Source organism: Salmo trutta, chromosome 27 (assembly GCF_901001165.1).
Source record: "Salmo trutta chromosome 27, fSalTru1.1, whole genome shotgun sequence".
Lineage (NCBI taxonomy): Eukaryota > Metazoa > Chordata > Actinopteri > Salmoniformes > Salmonidae > Salmo > Salmo trutta.
In genome coordinates this window covers 34,851,356-34,872,279 of record NC_042983.1, presented here as the reverse complement: position 1 = coordinate 34,872,279, position 20,924 = coordinate 34,851,356, and the positions used below count along the sequence as shown (strand labels likewise).

Here is a 20,924-nt window from a genome sequence, read left to right as displayed (position 1 = left end):
AGGCTCTTTGCTGTTTCAGCATGACAATGCCCCCGTGCACAAAGCGAGGTCAAAACAAAAATGGCCTGCACAAAGCCCTGACCTCAACGAACACCTTTGGGATGAATTGGAACGCCGACTGCTAGCCAGGCCTAATCGTCCAACATCAGTGCCCGACCTCACCAATGCTCTAATGGCTGCTTGGAAGCAAGTCCCCGCAGCAATGTTCCAATATCTAGTGGAAAGCCTTCCCAGAAGAGTGGAGGCTGTTATAGCAGCAAAGGGGGGACCAACTCCATATTAATGCCCATGATTTTGAAATTAGATGTTCGAAGAGCAGGTGTCCACATACTTTTGATCATGTAGTGTGTATGTATATATATTATATAATATAATAAAATAAAGAAATGTATACTCTTAGCTTTCATTTGATACCTAATTTGATATGCTCTTACGAACTTCACATGTTGGTGCTCATTGGTTCTTTTTGATAAAAATGCCCATGGCCAAGAAGAAAGAGATACGGGAAGGGGATAGAAAAAAGTTTCAAATAAAGAATGGCTTTGGGAGAGCAGATGGAATGTCGAGGGGAGGAATGGAAATGTCGGCTCTCAGCAGAACCTAGAGCCAGAGAGCCTGAAAACATGATGATCCAAATAAACAAATAAATAAATATCTCTGCCAAGGATCCGCGAGACGGAAAAAGCTGTACTGAACAAGATGAGAAAGAGGAGACTGGAGAAAGAAGGAGAAAAAGAGAGGAGTGGAGAGGAGAAGGAGGAAAGGAGAGGAGAAGGATGAAATGAGAGGATAGGAGAGGAGGAAAGGAGAATGAGGAAAGGAGAGGAAAGGAGATGGAGAGAAGGAGGAAAGAAGAAGGAGGAAAAGAGGAGAAGGAGAAGGAGGAAAGGAGAAGGAGGAAAGACAGGAGAGGAGAAGGAGTAAAGGAAAGGAGAAGAGCAGGAGAAAAGGAGAGGAACAGGAGGAAATGGGAGGAGAGGAGGGAAGGAGAAGAAGGAAAAGAGAGGAGGAAGGAGAGGGGGAAATGAGAAGGAGGAAAGGAGAGGAGAGAAGGAGGAAAGGAGAGGAGAGAAGGAGGAAAGGAGAGGAGAGAAGGAGGAAAGGAGAGGAGAGAAGGAGGAAAGGAGAGAAGGAGGAAAGGAGAAGAGAGAAGGAGGAGAGGAGAGGAGAGGAGAGGAGAGGAGAGGAGAGGAGAGGAGAGGAGAGAGGAGAGGAGAGGAGAGGAGAAGGAGGAAAGGAGAGGAGAGAAGGAGGAAAGGAGAGGAGAGGAGAGGAGAGGAGAGATGAGAGGAGAGGAGGAGAGAAGGAAGGGGTCCCTCATAATAAACACCCTGTTTTCTTTACCTGTCAGATTATCTAAATCTGGCATAAAATAGAATCTCTAATCTGAATTGAAACCAAGACTATCATGAAGAGTTGAGCTCTAGTTAAACATTGTAATGTCATGGACTGGGTGCTCTGAATGGAGTGGATTGTTGAAAGGACAACAGTAAATCTCCTGCTACAGGTAGTGGTTAGTAATCCCAAAAGAACTTTAGCTTCTAATGGTTGAAACGGAGCCGTATCGCACTGAACACTCATCCTCACGCTGCTGTAGTCTAATCCAAACGGCCACGCGTACACTGTGTGTGTGTGCGCGTGTATAATATTATTAACAAATCATTATTTTGAGGGCATGCAGCAGAATATTACAGTCTACATGGGAAGAGAAAAATGCAGCCCAATAGAAATGTGTTTCCTAGCCACCATCCAGCGTTGTCCATGTTAAGGGGAAGCAGTCATCACCTCCCCTGGTGTATGTATCAGTTAACAGGAGGTGATGACAGGAGGACCAGACCAGCTCCCACATAGCATGGGCAGCATCCCAAATTACATCCGATTTCCTATGATTTCCTATGACTACCTTTGACCAGGGCCCATAGGATTAGTATGTAAAGTAGTGCACTACAGGGTACCATTTGGGATGCTGCCATGTTTATATGGAATCAACACTACAGGGCCACTATAGATGGAATTCACTATAATGAATAGCGATCTATTATTTGACATATAGCTATTCTGTATTTTCACCCAATAGACAGACCATATACAATTCTTTCTCGCTCTAATGAAATATCTCCACTAATTTACCTGAGCTCTAATCACAGATCACCCCCAAAACGTGAGTGAAAGGCCTACTGATGTTGTGAATTGACAGTCTACAGCCCACACTGGGCCTAGAGTAAGATTGCTGAGTTCTGTTCACAATGTACATCAATAGAGCATGTTGCCTGTTTGTACAGTACAGCGCTGCAGCCAAACTTCTCAGAGGAACAGCCCTATACTCCAGGTGCTGATGATGATAGGAGTGTACTATTTGGGGCCCATATAGGGGTGTGTTCAGGGGAGGGGGGGGGGGCTAGACAACACTCTGGGGGATGCTTACTGCTAAGGAGCTCTGGGAATTCAAACAAGCACTACAGCCATAGGTTGAGAGGGGTCAAAGTGCATACAGGGGTTGCATGCCCCTGTTTACAGATAGGGAAGAGGCTATGGGGTTGCAGGGAGAGGGTACGGTGTGTTCAGAGGGGGGTACTGGTCACCCTCTCTACAGCTGATGATGGGACAGCATGGGGGGGCAGGGAGTGACTGATGGCCAGATAGGCCCCTCTAAAGTAGCACTTCTCTGGGACCGCTCTGACATTTTGTCCAGGATGTCCTGCATGCACACATTCACACAGGCCTCCTTCCATTTTATACACTAAATCAATCACTCTCTCATCTATTCCCTTCTACTCACTCACTCAACTAAACAAACAATAACTTTGGCCCTTCCAGCAGGGCTGCCATGACAATGGCGCTCAAGCCCCCCTAAGAACAAAAAAGACAGAAAAGACAAACTTAGTGTCCCAGTGTAAAGCCAAGGCTCCCACAGAAACACACAGCTAGCTAGCCAGCCAGCCCTCAAATTGTTATTGTATCACTGTCTGTTTTGTTACCACTACAGCGCTAAATCACTTAGCACGTTATCATACTCAGCTCTGACGCTACTAAACACGGTCAGACTGCCGAGAAAAGTGAAGAGGGAGATAGAGAGGGAGAGAGGGAGGGAGAAGTAGAGGGGTGTGCCTGATGATTTCATAACACTATAATTATTGAACATCATAGGTATTATCCATCAAACATTGTGGAGAGATTAAATGCTGTCAAATGGTGCTAGCTCTGGTTTGGCACAAGCACAAAGAACACTCCAGTCAAGTAAACACTCCGGAATACAAGAAGGAGGCGTTCCAAGTTTCACACACCTCGTCTCAGATAGAACCCCTCGTCTCAGCTAGAACCCCAGCTAGAACCCCAGCTAGAACCCCTCACGTCACTCCTGTCAAAGTCTTCACTCTGGCTCATCATGTGTCAATTATGTAATGTGGGTTAGCTCACTGACACAAAACACTAAAGGCTTCATTCAGCAACTGGCTAACAAAATAATGATTTGAGTCAGCAGCGGTGATCAACTTTTCAGGTCATATCTGGACTGGAATCCTGTCGCTTTGAGTCAGAGCAGCAGAAATATCTCCAGGAGATGATCCTTTTCCAGAGGTCTGTCTGAGGCTTGACTGTACGAGCATCCTTTCCACACTGAGCCTCAGCCCATGCAGCAGCAGCAGCAGGGCATTTCCATCTAAAAGGAGCCATGAGCACCAATACGCAAAGTTCATAGGAGCAAATTGTGTGTCAAATGAAAGCCAAGAGAAAAAGACTTCACCTCAACCCCAACTTTCCTTTAGTTCTTATTGGTCAAGGTCATACCAGTCAGTATTATGTTAGCCTATCAGCAATCAGTATTCCTGGGAAGTTCAGTGTAGGACCCCAGCACGAGCAGGGCAGATGTCAGAAAGATACTTTCAGTCAGAAAACGTGCTTTCACCATCTTGACAGCATTTCATGTTTTCCCTCCTAATAAATACTTTTGCTCCTGTGGTCACAATACATTTGCTGTTCTGATGTTTTATTGTGCATCTAAAAGTTAGTTCCTTAAGATGTCTTGTTGTTTTCGGAGCCCTATTGTTGTTTGTAATTACCATTTATGTTGAGCTTGTTAGCTAGCTCATGCTCCTGCTATCATTAGCGTTTGTCATTCAGAATGCATTGGTATTTAGCATGCCTATTAGCAATTAGCCATTTGTTAGCATTTCTCTTTCATGGTGCTAAGCTATTTTCTGTCACCTGTGTATAATCGTTCATGCTATGCTGGTTATATTCTGTAGACATTTCTACATTCCTGCATTGCTTATGTACAAGACCCCTAGCTTATTGAACCTGTTTAGTCCATGTTATGCTACAGGCCTTACTCTACAGTGCTGTCTATACTAGCTTGTACTTGCATGTCATGCTTATCAGTACTACAGCCTAAATTTATTTATCTTCTTTTCGGAACTACAATCATTATCAGACACAAGTCTTGTCAGTCACACGTCAGACTCAGAGTGGTGTTGAATGTGTGTGATAGTGGATCTTCACTAAGACGCTTGAGTCAGAAATACTGCTTCCCTGTTGTTCCAACCCACGTGGCAACCTCATTCCACGGAGGGCTGAGTGTCTGTGGGTTCTCTCTCCTCCCTTGTACTTGATGAATTAAGGTCACTAATTAGTAAGGAACTCCCCTCACCTGGTTGTCTAGGTCTTCATTGAAAGGAAAAACCAAAAACCTGCAGACACTAGACCCTCCATGGAATTTATTTGAACCTTTATTTTAACTAGGCAAGTCGGTTAACAACAAATTATTATTTACAATGACGGCCTACCCCGGCCAAATCCTAACCCGGACGACGCTGGGCCAATTGTGTGCCACCCTATGGGACTCCCAATCACAGCCGGTTGTGATACAGCCTGGAATTGAACCAGGGTCTGTAGTGACACCTCTAGCACTGAGATTCAGTGCCTTAGACCAATGCGCCACTCAGGAGCCCTGTACTTTACTGAACAGATCTACTTTACTGAACAGATCTACTTTACTGAACAGATCTACTTTACTGAACAGATCTACTTTACTGGGGGCAGAGTTCTTTAGAATAATACCCAGAGTGTAGAATAATACCCAAATATGCAAAAGAAGGATATTGCATATTTCTACCTTTGTGTACCTCCAGTATTCAGAATATACCACCATGAAGAGAATGATATTCATAATTATGCATTCCTGTATAGTACAGATCAGGGACCTGTGACGTAATTCTGTTACCACAATTTTGTTACTGGATGTAAATCCACTTCACCTACTGTAGTCCAATAACCAATAGATATTTCTTCCAACTCAAGGCGTCAGGTCATAGCTGACACCCCATTCTTTCTGCAGACATCGTTCAATCTTAAATAAGAGCAGAGAGTTAACCTCTTGCGTGTATCCTACCACTGGGGGCGCCACAGCGCATTTTGGAAAAAATTCGTTCCCATTTTCAACGGCCTACTAATCAAACTCAGAAGCTAGGACATGCATATACTTATTTTATATGGATAGAAAACACCCTAAAGTTTCTAAAACTGTTTGAATGGTGTCTGTGAGTATAACAGAACTCGTATGGCAGTCAAAACCCCGAGACCGATTGAACCAGGAAGTGGGATTCTGAATTGTGGACTCGACTTCACAGCCTTCCCTGTAATTCACAACGTGAAAAAATGATAATTGAGCACTTTCCAGTGCTTCCACTAGATGTCCCCAGTCTTTACAAAGTGTTTTGAGGCTTCTGCTATCGAAACTCAGTGTAGGAGACGATGTGGCAATTGGTCACAGTAGGAGGGCCATCAGCATTGTGACGTCGGCGGCCGTGTCTGCCCCCACCTTTGGAAACGTTTTGAAACACAATGAAATCGTCCCACTCGAATCTTATTGGCTCTCTTGTTGAAACAGGCCCTGAAGATTAATGTTATACAACGTTTGACATGTTTGAACGAACCTAAAGGAGGGAAAATAGTCATTTTTCGTTAGCCAAGTCCCGCTTCGGACGCGCTAACAACAGCAAGCTAATGGAACATAAAGGATGGACTTTTTCGACCGAAAATACATTTGTCGTGGACCTGGGATTCCTGGAAGTGCTTTCTGATGAAGACAACTAAAGGTGAGGGATTATTGGCAATATTATACAAGATCAGATGTGATGTGCGATTGTTCCAAGATGGCGACGAGCTAGGCTTTCTAGCTCATTTTCTGAGTATCGCATCCCCTTTTATCTCAAAGTGTGATTACCCTGTAAAGTTAATTTAAAATCTGTTATGACGGGTGTTTTCAAGAGATATTCATCTATAAATCTTAGATTGACAATATAAAAAAAAAAAATCGTTTTCGAATAGTAATTTATAAAATTGTAGCACTGTTTCCCAGGACGCATTTTATGGGAAAATAGTTAGTCAACGTCAGGTGCCGATGTAAAATGCTGTTTTTATATAGAAATATGACCTTTATTGAACAAAAGATTGCATGCTGTGTGTAACATGATGTCCTAGGTGTGTCATCTGATGAAGTTTGTAAAAGGTTAGTGCTGCATTTAGCTGTTTTTTGGTTATATGTGATGCATGTGCTTGGTCGGAAAATTCATATGATGCTACTTTTACCATGTACTCCTCTAACATAATCTAATATTGTGCTTTTCCTGTAAAACCTTTTTGAAATCGGACAACGAGGGTCGATTCAAGAGAGGTGTATCTATAAAACGATATGAGACAGTCCTATATTTGAAAAAATATATATATTGAATTTTGTTATGCTAATGTCGCTAGAAGTTTTCGCTGGAAAATGATCCCGCTAACGGGATGAGACGCTCAAGAGGTTCAGAGTTTGGGGAAAACATGGTCGCATAAAACCCTGAGGGAGATTTTACAAGAATTCTGTAACCAACTTTGCATCTGCATAATTCTTCCAATAAATGTGTTTCTGTGTAAATTGTTAGAAGTAGTCATTGTGTATAGAGTTGTATGGTTTATTCAACTTTGAAGTCAACGGTTTTTGTTTGGCATACATTTTAAAGTGAAGAATATGAGTCAAAGCGTAATTGTGTTACCGTGGTATTGCCCAGCAGCACAGTGGAAATGCACAGTCTGCTTTATGGCATTATACAGTGTTTCCATTCCCACAAGAGAAGTGGATGGAGGCCGTGTGTGTGTGTGTGTGTGTGTGTGTGTGTGTGTGTGTGTGTGTGTGTGTGTGTGTGTGTGTGTGTGTGTGTGTACAAGCATGCGTGTCTATGTACTGTGCCTTCAGAAAGTATTCAGAGCCCTTGACTTTTTCCACATTTTGTTACAGCCTGAATTTAAAATTAATACAAATGTAGATTTTGTTTGTAACTGGCCTACACATAATACCGCATAATGTCAAAGTGGAATTGTGTTTTTCGATAGTTTTACAAATTCATAAAAATGAAAAGCTGAAATGTCTTGAGTCAATAGTTTTCAACCCCTATGTTATGGCAAGACTAAATAAGTTCAGGTGTAAAAATGTGCTTAACAAGTCACTCTGTGCAACAATAGTGTTTAACATGATTTTCGAATGACTACCTCATCTCTGTACCCCAAACATACAATTATCTGTAAGATCCCTCAGATTCAACCACAAAGACCAGGGAGGTTTTCCAATACCTCACAAAGAAGGGCACCTATTGGTAGATGGGTAAAAAAAAATCAGACATTGAATATCCCTTTGAGCATGGTAAAGTTATTCATTACACTTTGGATGGTGCATTAATACACCCAGTCACTACAAAGATACAGGCGTTCTTCCTAACTCAGTTGTGGGAGAGGAAAGAAACCACTCAGTGATTTCACCAGGAGGCCAATGGTGACTTTAAAACAGTTACAGAGTTTAATGGCTGTGATAGGAGAAAACTGAGGATGGATCAACAACATTGTAGTTACTCCACAATACTAACCTAATGGAAAGAGTGAAAAGAAGGAAGCCTGTACAGAATACAAATATTCCAAAACATGCATCCTGTTAGCAACAAGGCACTAAAGTAATAATGCAAAAAATGTGGCAAAGCAATTAATTTTCTGTCCTAAATACGAAGTGTTATGTTTGGGGCAAATCCATTACAACACGTTACTGAGTGCCACTCTCCATATTTTCAAGCATAGTTGTAGCTACATCATGTTATGGGTATTCTTGTAATTGTTAAGGACTGGAGAGTTTTTTAGGAAAATAAACTGAATGGAGCTAAGCACAGGCAAAATCCTAGAGGAAAACCTGGTTCAGTCTGCTTTCCAACAAACACTGGGAGATGAATTCACCTTTCAGCAAGACAATAACCTAAAACACAAGGCCAAATCTACACTGGAGGTGCCTACCAAGAAGACAGTGAATGTTCCTGAGTGGTTGAGTTAGAGTTTTCTACTTGAAAATCTATGGCAAGGCCTGAAAGTGGTTGTCTAGCAATGATCAACAATCAATTTGACAGAGCTTGAAGAATTTAAAAAAGAATAAATGGGCAAATGTTCAACAATCCAAGTGTGGAAAGCTCTTAGAGACTTACCCCAAAAGACTCACAGCTGTAATCGCTGCTAAATGTGCTTCTACAAAGTATTGACCCCCCCACCCCAATTTAACCTATTTTGAATTCAGGCTGTAACACAGATCTGTGAAATAAGTAAATGGGTATGAATACTTTCTGAAGGCACTGCACGTGTTGACTAAAGCATATGGACAGTGATGTCATGCTCTGTCTAGCTTAGACAGGAGGGCCGAGCCCTGACACACGTCTCACACTGACTCTAGATCAGTCCCAGAGCAGTGTCTCAGGAGGGCCGAGCCCTGACACACGTCTCACACTGACTCTAGATCAGTCCCAGAGCAGTGTCTCAGGAGGGCCGAGCCCTGACACACGTCTCACACTGACTCTAGATCAGTCCCAGAGCAGTGTCTCAGGAGGGCCGGGCCCTGACACATGTCTCAGGCTGATCTAGAGTCAGTGTATGTTTAGCGAGACACACAGCTGCTTTCAACAGCTGCTTGAAACACCCCTTGTACTGTATAACACATTGCACTGCGGGACAGTAGGTAGGATCGGGAAAATTCAACTCAATTCCATTCAGTTCTATTTGCATAGTATTTGTATAGTACTATTGTGTCACTCAACAAAGACAAGAGGCTAGGTTTCCATTTGAGAGTCCAAATCGCTTTATCTAGGATCACTAGAAAACAATAATGTTTTGTTGTGCTCAACATCACTGGGTTACAAAGGGATTGTAGTTCCATTGGAAACACTTTCTAGAGGAAATCTGGATTAAGGACAATTGGTTTGAAGGATAAATATGTTGGTATGAGTCACACACAATAAAAACACACACACACGCGCTCTGGTTGTATAAGAGTCATGTCTCATCGTGCCAGACCTGAAATGACCCGACACACATACAGTGTTTAAGAGAGCAGTAGGCAGTTGTTTAAAGATGAACATCTCTTCAGTTTCAAAACCGACTTAAACAGCACCCTCATCAGCAGCATCAACCTGCCACCCACATATCTGGATGCCAGCGAGCTAGGGCATCCCCTGGGAAAGTAGGGGGCAGAGCAGGGCATCCCCTGGTAAAGTAGGGGGCAGAGCAGGGCATCCCCTGGGAAAGTAGGGGGCAGAGCAGGGCATCACCTGGGAAAGTAGGGGGCAGAGCAGGGCATCCCCTGGGAAAGTAGGGGGCAAAGCAAGGCATCCCCTGGGAAAGTAGGAGGCAGAGCAGGGCATCCCCTGGGAAAGTAGGGGGCAGAGCAGGGCATCACCTGGGAAAGTAGGGGGCAGAGCAGGGCATCCCCTGGGAAAGTAGGGGGCAGAGCAAGGCATCCCCTGGGAAAGTAGGGGGCAGAGCAGGGCATCCCCTGGGAAAGTTGGGGGCAGAGCAGCTCATGCATACGTCTGTATGACATCCCCATCTCTTTCTGAATGTCTATTGAGCAAGCCCCCATTCTCTCCAGCCTCTTTTCCACCCATCCGTATACACATTCAGTACAGTGAAGAAAGACATAATCCCCCGCTTCTGATGAGTGGAATAATAACTAACTAATCAAGGAATGAGGTCTGGACACCTGTCCATGAGGACTGGCCTTCGAGTGTTAACCCATCTATAGATTAAGCTCAATCTTATCTCCGGGATCCATCCCACCGTGGGAATCTGGTGTGTAACCGTGAGTAAGCACAGCTAGAGACTCCCTGGATACGTGTGTGTGTGTGTGTGTGTGTGAGAGAGAGTGATAAGCAGCAATGATACTTTAAGCTCTCAGTGACTCAGACATTGGGATAACTGGGCATTTTCATGTAAAAGAACGCATGAGCACCAACATGTGAAGTTCATAAGAGTATATCAAATTGGATGTAAAATGAAAGCTAAGTGCCTATATTTTTGGGAAATTAAGTCAGATACATTTCCCAACCATTTTCCATCTTAATAAGTTGGCACAAGTTAAGTCTTTGATTTTTGGATTAAAAAAACAAGAAATACATAAAAACACAATCATGTTGACGTAAAGACCACTGCCAACTAATATCAACACTTATATTTAGTTAACAAATTATTTACCTTCCGTAAATATTGCCTTCTGTCTTGTAATTTACAATTACCAACAACCCATATATCTTGAAGATATTTTCTAATTTCTCTCCCTCATGAGGAGGAAGGATAATGAAAGTTCACAGAAGTAACAAGTAATGGTAGACCTGTCATATTAGTTATAGATATTTTACTGATATCAATTTTACTTATGAATTTAGTGATTCAAACTCGTAATTCTGTTACCAAATTGGAATTACCCCAAAAATCCTTAATGGAATTACTGCAACTGAAATGGCTTCAATGGGAAATCATAATAGTCATGAACCACAGTTGGGTCACCTGGTACTGTCCTCCCTTCCACCAGCATACTGTTATGTTCAGCTCATAACTGTTTTATATCTCTTTCTTTCATCTGGTGGTCAAACCATGAGTGTTAACACAGTCTGAACAACCCCTCACTCTCTCCAGTTAATGTCACCTGGTACTGTCCTCCCTTCCACCAGCATACTGTTATGTTCAGCTCATAACTGTTTTATTTCTCTTTCTTTCATCTGGTGGTCAAACCATGAGTGTTAACACAGTCTGAACAACCCCTCACTCTCTCCAGTTAATGTCACCTGGTACTGTCCTCCCTTCCACCAGCATACTGTTATGTTCAGCTCATAACTGTTTTATATCTCTTTCTTTCATCTGGTGGTCAAACCATGAGTGTTAACACAGTCTGAACAACCCCTCACTCTCAGTTAATGTCACCTCTCCCAGCTCTCTCTGACACCTACCCATGAGCCCCCGCTCTTTCCATTTCTGTAACCAGCATCCTCACCCACTGATCGACACCGAACGTCTATGGATGTTGAAAAGTAGTTGAAATTTGGTCAGTCCACCCTGGCCTTGATGTTAACGTCCACAGACTGACTGGAACAAATCTGAACCTATCATAGACATATGTTTCACAAGTTTGGATAGCACAGTAGAGAACGTAGCACAGTAGAGTACAGTACTGAGTACAGTGATTAGAGCACAGTACAATATAGTAAAGTACTGAGTACAGTACTGTACAGTGAGTAGAGCACAGTTCAATATAATAAAGTACTGAGTACAGTACTGTATAGTGAGTAGAGCACAGTATAGTCCAATACAATATAGAAGTACAGTACTCTACAATACAGTAAAGAAAAGTAAGAGTTTAGTACAGTATATTGTATTCTGTTGTAATGTTCTGTATTATACTGGAATGTACTGTGCTCTGCTGCGCTGTGATGTCAAAGAACAACATTTATATTATGTATTTCTGTGTAGTACAGATCAGGGAGCCATGATGTAATTCCGTTACTGGGTATAAATCTACTTAACTTACTGTAGTTTAATAACCAAACTCAATGTGTCATGTCATAGCTGACACCCAATTCTTTCTGCAGACATCTCTGAACCTTAATTCGGAGCTGATATTTAAGAGTTTTTGGAAAATGTGGTCGCATAAAAACCCTGAGGGAGATTTGACTCTAATTCCATCACCAAAGTTTGCATCTGCACAGTTCTTCCACTAAATTTGTTTTTGTAAATGTTTGTGGAAATTGTTCAAAGTAGTCCTTGTTGTTTACTAAACTTTGAAATCAATTGTTTTTGTTTGGCATACATTTTAAAGTGAAAAAAACAGTCAAAGCGTAATTCCGTTACCATGGAATTGCCCCACTGGAAATAGCAGCCAGATAGTTAGCGGTTGTTTAGGTTCACTCATGTTTGACTGTGACCAGAGCACACGCCTTGGTTTGCCAATGCCACACACACACACACACACACACACACACAGACACAGACACACAGACACACACACACACACACACACACACACACACACACACACAGAGGTTTGAGTCCTCTACCAGGTAACCTCAGACACTGGCACCCTTAAGGAGATGAGCCTGTGGAACCAATAGCAGGCCTCCAATACAGGTTTGAGTCCTCTCACACAACATCAAAGGCCTTACTGTGACAGACAGAAAGGACAGGAAAGGGGGGGGGGGTTGACTCAGTGGGTTGTTTAATGGCTTAGATCAACTGCATTATAGCATTAAATTCCCATACCCTCTAATCCACCGGATGGGGATACACAGTTTAATACAGCATTAATTCAAACAGGTTAAGCAACATCATAGGGGAATAATATGCTAAAGAAGAGAGTGGAAGAGGAGAGAGAACTGGAGAATTCCCAAAGGTACAGGACTTGTTCATTCAAGCATTTCATTCAACTATTAGGTCCTTAATAATACTCCTATATAGCCAAATACTGAATTATAAGTTCCCTCCCTACTACCTAGACTTTTGGTGACAAAGGTCAATGGCATTTCTTGTTCTTCCATTGTGAGAGTCAAAGTGTGTGAAATTAATACATTGACAGATCAGTAAGGAGTTGTCCTTGCCTGTTGCTAACAAGACGTCATTTCAACAACATCTCCCTTGGAACAAGGAGTGTGTCACGCTGGACTCAGACCAAAGAGTGTGTGTGTGTGTGAAAACCAAACACAACAAATGATTGGATACACCACAGCTCACAGATTGCACAATCTTCCTTGGACTGGCTGTGACCCTTTTAACACAATATAATAGAAAATACACCAAATCACTGCAACTTCTCACAAACATCTCATCTTTACTTTGGAAGGAAACATCTCATCTTTACTTTGGAAGGAAACATCTCATCTTTACTTTGGAAGGAAACATCTCACTTCTTTTTTTGAAAACACTATCACACTTCCACACAAAAAAATTAACAAGGTTATTTTGGAACGTTTGGGAATGAATTGAATGTGTACCTTATCTCCATCCAAATCAGAAGTGGTCAAATCTTTGCAATGAGTCAGAACTAATTGTAAAAATGCTCCCCCACCCACAGTCAACACACAGTCTGCCAAGAGCAGTGGGGAGAACAAGGTGTGTCTGACAGCGTTCCAAGCCACCAGGGCCCAGAGATGGTTAGATACAGCCCACACCCAACACTGATGATGAATAGGAGTCACACTCCTATTGAGCTCAATATGAATCCTATGAGATAATGTGCAGAGCAAGAGCTGTAAAGTTTCAGTCTGATAAAACATTTGTAGAGCCTCACTGCGTATATTCCTCTCTGTTTTCATATGGTTTACTGGATTGGTACAACAATACTCAGTCTATATGGTAGGCATTAAACACTTCTGCCCATGCATGTTGCATGCCTGACAAAGTACACAAAAAAACTGTTAAACTACGGCAGAGAAATGACATTCCGATCTTGAAATATTCCTCAAGTTCCCAGTCCTGTTGGACAGACAGTAAATGGCAGTGTGTCTGCCTTTGACCACCATTAGCATGGCTACTGACTGAGGTATTTTCTGGAGTCATGAAAAGTGAGAAAGGGGGATTTTTCAGCCCTCCGTCTACTGTAGCTAAAATAATCTGTAGCTGTACTTTTATGAAAGTTACCTGTGAGGTTACAAAGCAGAACACAATGTATGAGATAATACAGTGTACGTTTGACAGCTTACTTCAACAATTTCCATTTGCAACTTTGTGTATCACCACGTGTGTCTTTGGAAATACAGTAAATATCTGGTTTGAAAATTGAACGCAGTAGGATGTATGTTGATGTAATTCAGACTACTGCTCCACACACATACCACATACTGCAGATTGGAGGCTGTGTGTGAAACAGTCTAAAGTCTGCAGTCATTGAAGGGAACTGGGAGAGACTTCTGGAGCGGTGTTGTTGAATAGTCAGCCTCCCTATTCCTAGGGGCCTTACCTCACAGGGGCTGTTTCCCATTCACAAGGCCATTAGATAACACAGTGGGATCTCAAGACCAACATGCTGTATGTGTGGGAGGACAGGCTAAAGAACAGCCCTCTCCCCAACTCACAATCCTCTAGTCTACCCCCTACTCTGTCTCTCTCTCACACAGGAATTATGATGTCATTGCAACACCCACTTCACAATTCAGTCCAGCCAGACAGTTTGCAGAGAGTGTTATTCAGCCTTTTAGAGTGGGTTTCCTCTCTGTGTGTGTGCATGAGAGAGAGAGAGAGAGAAAACACTGTTTATACAGGATGGATAAGTCACCATGACGACGGAGCTGCCAAGTCATGACACGATGAGGGGAAAACACCAAGCTGAGTGTCAGGTTCACTTCCATGCTTCTGCACGTTTCTCTGTCTGGCTACTCTTTGTTGGAGGGATACTTTTTTATTCAAATATTTGAGAAATCACTCTTATGTCAGCTGAGCCTGTCCAGAGAGTAATATGGATAACATTTCAGTTAGTTTTAAAATGTTTCTTAATCAATAGAGCAGTTATTATGCATTCATTGATTATCAACATCTTCATATGACACTTTTACAACATAGGACCTATAACAGTTTGTTGCAAAGTACATCAACTAGGTTACATAACCTTGGATGGTTGGTAGATGGGTGGTTAACCACAAAGCGGACCACACAAGTCATGACATCACCATGGCAACATAGCTTTATTATCTCTAATTGTGTGGGATCAAGAGAACACACACATTCAGAAGTTCGGCAGAGAAACAGGGCACTAATTGAGCATAATTGAAGGGGTCCTAGATATGTGTCTCTTTGGAATCTCAGCACAGGGTTCAAAGACATGGAAGTTGGTCCATCAAAGTGGATTTGCAGTTGACAAATATTACCAAAGGAATTCATGAGGGAAGCTATGTAGGCAAAAAATAAAGGAAACACCAACATCAAGTGTTTTCATAGGGCATTGGGCCACCACAAGCCGTCAAAACAGTTAAATTAACCTTGGAATATATTCTACAAGTGTCTGGAATTATTATAGAGGCATGCGACATCATTCTTCCACGAGAAATTCCATAATTTGGTGTTTTGTTGATGGTGGTGGAAAACATTGTCTCAGCCACCTCTCCAGAATCTCCCATAAGTGTTCAATTGGATTGAGATCTGGTGAACGAGATATAGATATACACACACACACACACACTTTATGCCCCCTATGCTCCTTTGAGACCCCTCTTTCCAAGTCACTGAGATCTCTTCTTCTAGCCATGGTAGACAAAATCATGTGCAACTGAGCATTTGTATACATGACCCTAAGCATGATGGGATGTTAATTGCTTAATTAACTCAGGAACCATACCTGTATTGCAGCACCTGCTTTCAATAGACTTTGTATCCCTCATTTACTGAAGGGTTTCCATTACTTTGATAACCTTTCCATAGTGTTAAATTACACAAATATCACCATATTGGCAGAAACCTGAGCTGAGCAAAGAATAAAGCCAAAGAGCCCTGGAGAATAGCGGAGACACTGCACGCCAGGCCAGCACCAGAGCGCAAGCCAGGTGTTTGAGTCGAACCATGTGCCACACATGTAGATAGCCAACAGTGTGAGAAAGGTGTAATTATGGCCCACAATTCAGCAGGCGGGAGTGAAGGACACTGTGTCCTACCTGGGACACCGGTACACAGCAGGCGGTAGGCGGGGGCAACACTGGTAGCTAGCTAGCTGGGACACAGGTAGACAGCAGGCGGTGGCTAGCTAGCTAGCTGGGACACAGGTAGACAGCAGGCGGTGGCTAGCTAGCTGGGACACCGGTAGACAGCAGGCGGTGGCTAGCTAGCTGGGACACAGGTAGACAGCAGGCGGTGGCTAGCTAGCTGGGACACAGGTAGACAGCAGGCGGTGGCTAGCTAGCTGGGACACCGGTAGACAGCAGGCGGTGGCTAGCTAGCTGGGACACAGGTAGACAGCAGGCGGTGGCTAGCTAGCTGGGACACAGGTAGACAGCAGGCGGTGGCTAGCTAGCTGGGACACCGGTAGACAGCAGGCGGTGGCTAGCTAGCTGGGACACAGGTAGACAGCAGGCGGTGGCTAGCTAGCTGGGACACCGGTAGACAGCAGGCGGTGGCTAGCTAGCTGGGACACCGGTAGACAGCAGGCGGTGGCTAGCTAGCTGGGACACCGGTAGACAGCAGGCGGTGGCTAGCTAGCTGGGACACAGGTAGACAGCAGGCGGTGGCTAGCTAGCTGGGACACCGGTAGACAGCAGGCGGTGGCTAGCTAGCTGGGACACAGGTAGACAGCAGGTGGTGGCTAGCTAGCTGGGACACAGGTAGACAGCAGGCGGTGGCTAGCTAGCTGGGACACCGGTAGACAGCAGGCGGTGGCTAGCTAGCTGGGACACCGGTAGACAGCAGGCGGTGGCTAGCTAGCTGGGACACCGGTAGACAGCAGGCGGTGGCTAGCTAGCTGGGACACCGGTAGACAGCAGGCGGTGGCTAGCTAGCTGGGACACAGGTAGACAGCAGGTGGTGGCTAGCTAGCTGGGACACCGGTAGACAGCAGGCGGTGGCTAGCTAGCTGGGACACCGGTAGACAGCAGGCGGTGGCTAGCTAGCTGGGACACAGGTAGACAGCAGGCGGTGGCTAGCTAGCTGGGACACCGGTAGACAGCAGGCGGTGGCTAGCTAGCTGGGACACCGGTAGACAGCAGGCGGTGGCTAGCTAGCTGGGACACAGGTAGACAGCAGGCGGTGGCTAGCTAGCTGGGACACCGGTAGACAGCAGGCGGTGGCTAGCTAGCTGGGACACCGGTAGACAGCAGGCGGTGGCTAGCTAGCTGGGACACCGGTAGACAGCAGGCGGTGGCTAGCTAGCTGGGACACAGGTAGACAGCAGGCGGTGGCTAGCTAGCTGGGACACCGGTAGACAGTGTACTTCGCCCCCATAAAACTCAGATAATACTTTATTTCCCTTTTGGCCCATATTTTAATGGAAACAACAATCAGGAGAAATCCAGAATATGGAAACTGTCACGCAAGCAGGAAGATGGCATGCTGGAGGGGGGGGGGGGCGTTCATGCAGGACCCAATGGGATGCTCAAAGGGTGGGCGTTCCTTCAGATGCAGGAACGCCTCGAATTGCAGGCCGCAATCACACACTACTGAACAGTTTGGTACACGAACTAATACTGCACACCACCTGTCTGTCCTCCTGTGTTGGTCGTGAGGTAGGCTACCTACACTAACTGAGCCAGCTGAATTGCCCTGACTATAACTGCCGGTCTGCCACTATACATAGCCTACAGACACACCTACAGCCCGTTTTATTTGTGTACTTTGACCACCTCCATAACCTCTGCACTCCTGGAACCAAAATTAAATCAAATTTGAATTACACAACACCCTCTTCTTGTAAACGCGAAAACACGCAGGGCAGAATGAAGGGGTAGGCTATTTTTAAACCATCCAAATATCATTTAGAAACGTTATTATGACAGTTAAAAGTGACATGAAATTCTGAAAAGAGCAATGCTCACTAAATAGAGCATGCAAAGACATTCCGGCACTCAGCGGGAAATAAAAACCTTTACCAGTTGGTTGATGAGCGGGGGTTGAGAATGTCCTCTTTTGCCGTAAGCAGTGACAGGCTGTAGGTATCGAGGTTAATCGCTCGCATAGTGATGCAGAAGTTTTCCACAATCCACTCCCGAAGATTTCTTCACTTAGCCAATTGCGCTAGAAACTTACCCGCATAAACGGTCACACTGAAACACTAACGCGCATTCACTGTCAGGAGAACGATCTGTAGGCTTATCTCATGCAAAGTAGTGGAAGTACCAAGTGGAGAAGAAGGTGAAGGTCCGCCAGCAGGCTATGTAGGGCTGCGTTCAGTACATTAAAACGTAATAGAACGTTCAACTGAACGGAAACGGGGTTGTGGCTTCGAAATGCACCTCTAGCTTTTAAATACGTCAGCCATTGCTTCTAGCCACACCCTGGCACACCCCCAAAACGGAGCAAACTGTACCTCAAAGTCTCTTCAACGTACACATTTTTGGGGGGAAACACACCACAGAGGATGGTGGCACCCTAATTGGGGAGGACAGGCTCCTGGTAATGACTGGAGTCAGTATCAAATACAACAAATACATGGTTTCCAGGTGTTTGATGCCATTCCATTTGCACCATTCCCTCCATTATTATGAGCTGTTCTCCCATCAGCAGCCTCCTGTGACACACACACACACACATACATACATACATACATACAGACACATACACACACACACACACACACACACACACACACACACACACACACACACACAGACACACACACATACATATACATACAGACACACACACACACACACACACACACATACAGACACATATACATATACATACACACACACACACGCACATATACATACAGACACATACACACACACACACACACACACACACACACACACACAGACACACACACACATATACATACACACACACACACAGACACACGCACATATACACACAGACTGCCTAGTTGGGGCTGTTACAGACTTTCTTCAATGAGATGTAAATATGTTTTCACCAAAAGCCCCACCAGATTAATGGGGGAAAATCTCAGTTACATTCTAGCTGGCCTGGTCCTCACACCATTATTTTCTCCTTCATTCCACGCTTTAATAATAAGGTGGAAATGATATATTTTCACCATTAACTAGCTTTATGTGCATATAACCAAATAGTTATTTTGAGAGCCATTCGTGTACATCAACATCTCTCACTTTCAGTAAACTAATATCATCCAGAAAACAACGGCTACACAACACAGCTGAGGGTGTATCTGGCTGGCATGGTCTGCGTCAGGTTCAAGAAAAGCCACAGGAAAACAAAACACTTTATATTGGCACTGGAAGGGAGGGGCGGCTGTCAGTGTGAGGCAGGCCAGTGAAGGAGTGGTGGTGCTGGTGAGGTTTAGAGGGGGCAAATGGGGGGGGGGGGGGGCAGCTATAGAGCTGTCACTCTCGCTTTGTCCCACCAGCCCTTTGAATTGGCCCCTAGCAGCCCTTGGCAGCTCCCAGAGAATCAACGTACAGTGAGGGCCATCTCCATCGAGACCCTTGAAGAATCAGAGGGACCAATTTCATGGGAACAGCGTCTGAGGCAGCCAGCATGTTAAAAAAATTCAGTTCTCTGGTATTTGGGTGCTGATCAGGTTAGGGGGGTATGTAGGTTTCTCAGCATTTTTTGGATTGTCATTCTGTTATCGTTCAGTCCAGATGTATCATTTGATAGAATCTTTGTTTCTGGTGTGTCAGTACAGAGTTTCCCCTTAAATCTTCAGAGATTCGGACAGAGACCAAAGCCCCATTTAATATCTGCTCATAAGACTCATAAAGACTCAGTGTCTGTCTGGCATATGAAATCATAACCATAACCATTACCTTAAAAATAATAAGGAGGAACTATGCTTTTGTAACAGTATAGCTTCCATCCCTCTCCTAACCCCAACCTGGGCTTGAACCAGGGACCCTCTGCACACATCAACAACTGACACCCACGAAGCATCGTTACCCATCGCGCCACAAAAGCCGCGGCCCTTACAACGCAAGGGGAACAACTACTACAGGTCTCAGAGCGAGTGACGTCACCGATTGAAACGCTATTAGCGCGCACCACCGCTAACTAGCTAGCCATTTCACATTGGTTATACTTTCTCCAGCTTCCTCGTTTAAGTCCAATTGTCTTCATCTGACACAACTCTCTTACTGCATCAGTGGCGGCTGGTGGGAGGAGCTATAACAGGATGGGCTCATTGTAATGGCTGGAATGGAATGAATGGAACAGAGTCAAACGTGGTTTCCATATGTTTGATACTGCTCCATTTATTCCATTCCAGCCATTACAATGAACCCATACTCCTATAGCTCCTCCGACCAGCCTCCACTGAACTGCATGTAGTGCTACTTCCCCCACATCCCCATATTCCCAAGCCTCTATTATTCGTACAACTTCCTGTCATTAGAGGCTTCTCTCTGCCCTGGCCGGGGCTCCTGGCAGGACATGATTTGTTGTGCTGTTATGCTTCATTTCAGACGACTCCGGCACTTCCTCCGTCCGGGTGCAGTGGCAGGCAGCTGCTGTTGGATGGGGCTTTTAGTGGGGGAAGGGGGAGGTGAGATATAGAAGGGGGCTGGTTGGGGGAGGGCATTCATTTTACTGAAACTCTTTCTCTCTCAAAATGATCTCAGTAGGAGTTGCTGTTGGCTGTTGGTTGTTTGGCCTGAAATAGCCTGAACAAGCTCAGTGTGGGTGACAGTGTTGAGGTGAGTATCCGAAAGGCAACATCCTCTCTCAGATCTCTTGATTCTGTGTCTAGATGGTTATTATTGGTCACTATGTATAGCTATTGCTAGACATAGTAGGCCTCTATCATGATTACAAGCATGGTTATAAGCATGGTTATAAGCATGGTTATAAGCATGGTTGATTGCACAGTACATTGGTGCATGGTGATGTTTCCTCGCAGTACTTAAGCAAAAAGGTCTTCAAACCAAAATCAAATCAAATCAAATTGTATTTATCACATGCGCCAAATACAGCGGGTGTGGGCGTTACAG

At 44.3% G+C, this 20,924-nt stretch overlaps 1 protein-coding gene across 1 annotated transcript in view; it reads right to left on the bottom strand.

Annotated features, from left to right (window-relative positions):
* Window positions 1-18,249, bottom strand: part of LOC115164937 (drebrin-like protein B) — a 52,049-nt gene extending 33,800 nt beyond the window's left edge. Inside the window, exon 1 of the mRNA XM_029717866.1 lies at window positions 17,889-18,249. Within this exon, the coding sequence (XP_029573726.1) occupies window positions 17,889-17,974 (86 nt within the window). The 5' untranslated portion in view covers window positions 17,975-18,249. The remainder of the gene's footprint in view (window positions 1-17,888) is intronic.
* Between the last annotated feature and the right edge of the window lie 2,675 nt (window positions 18,250-20,924).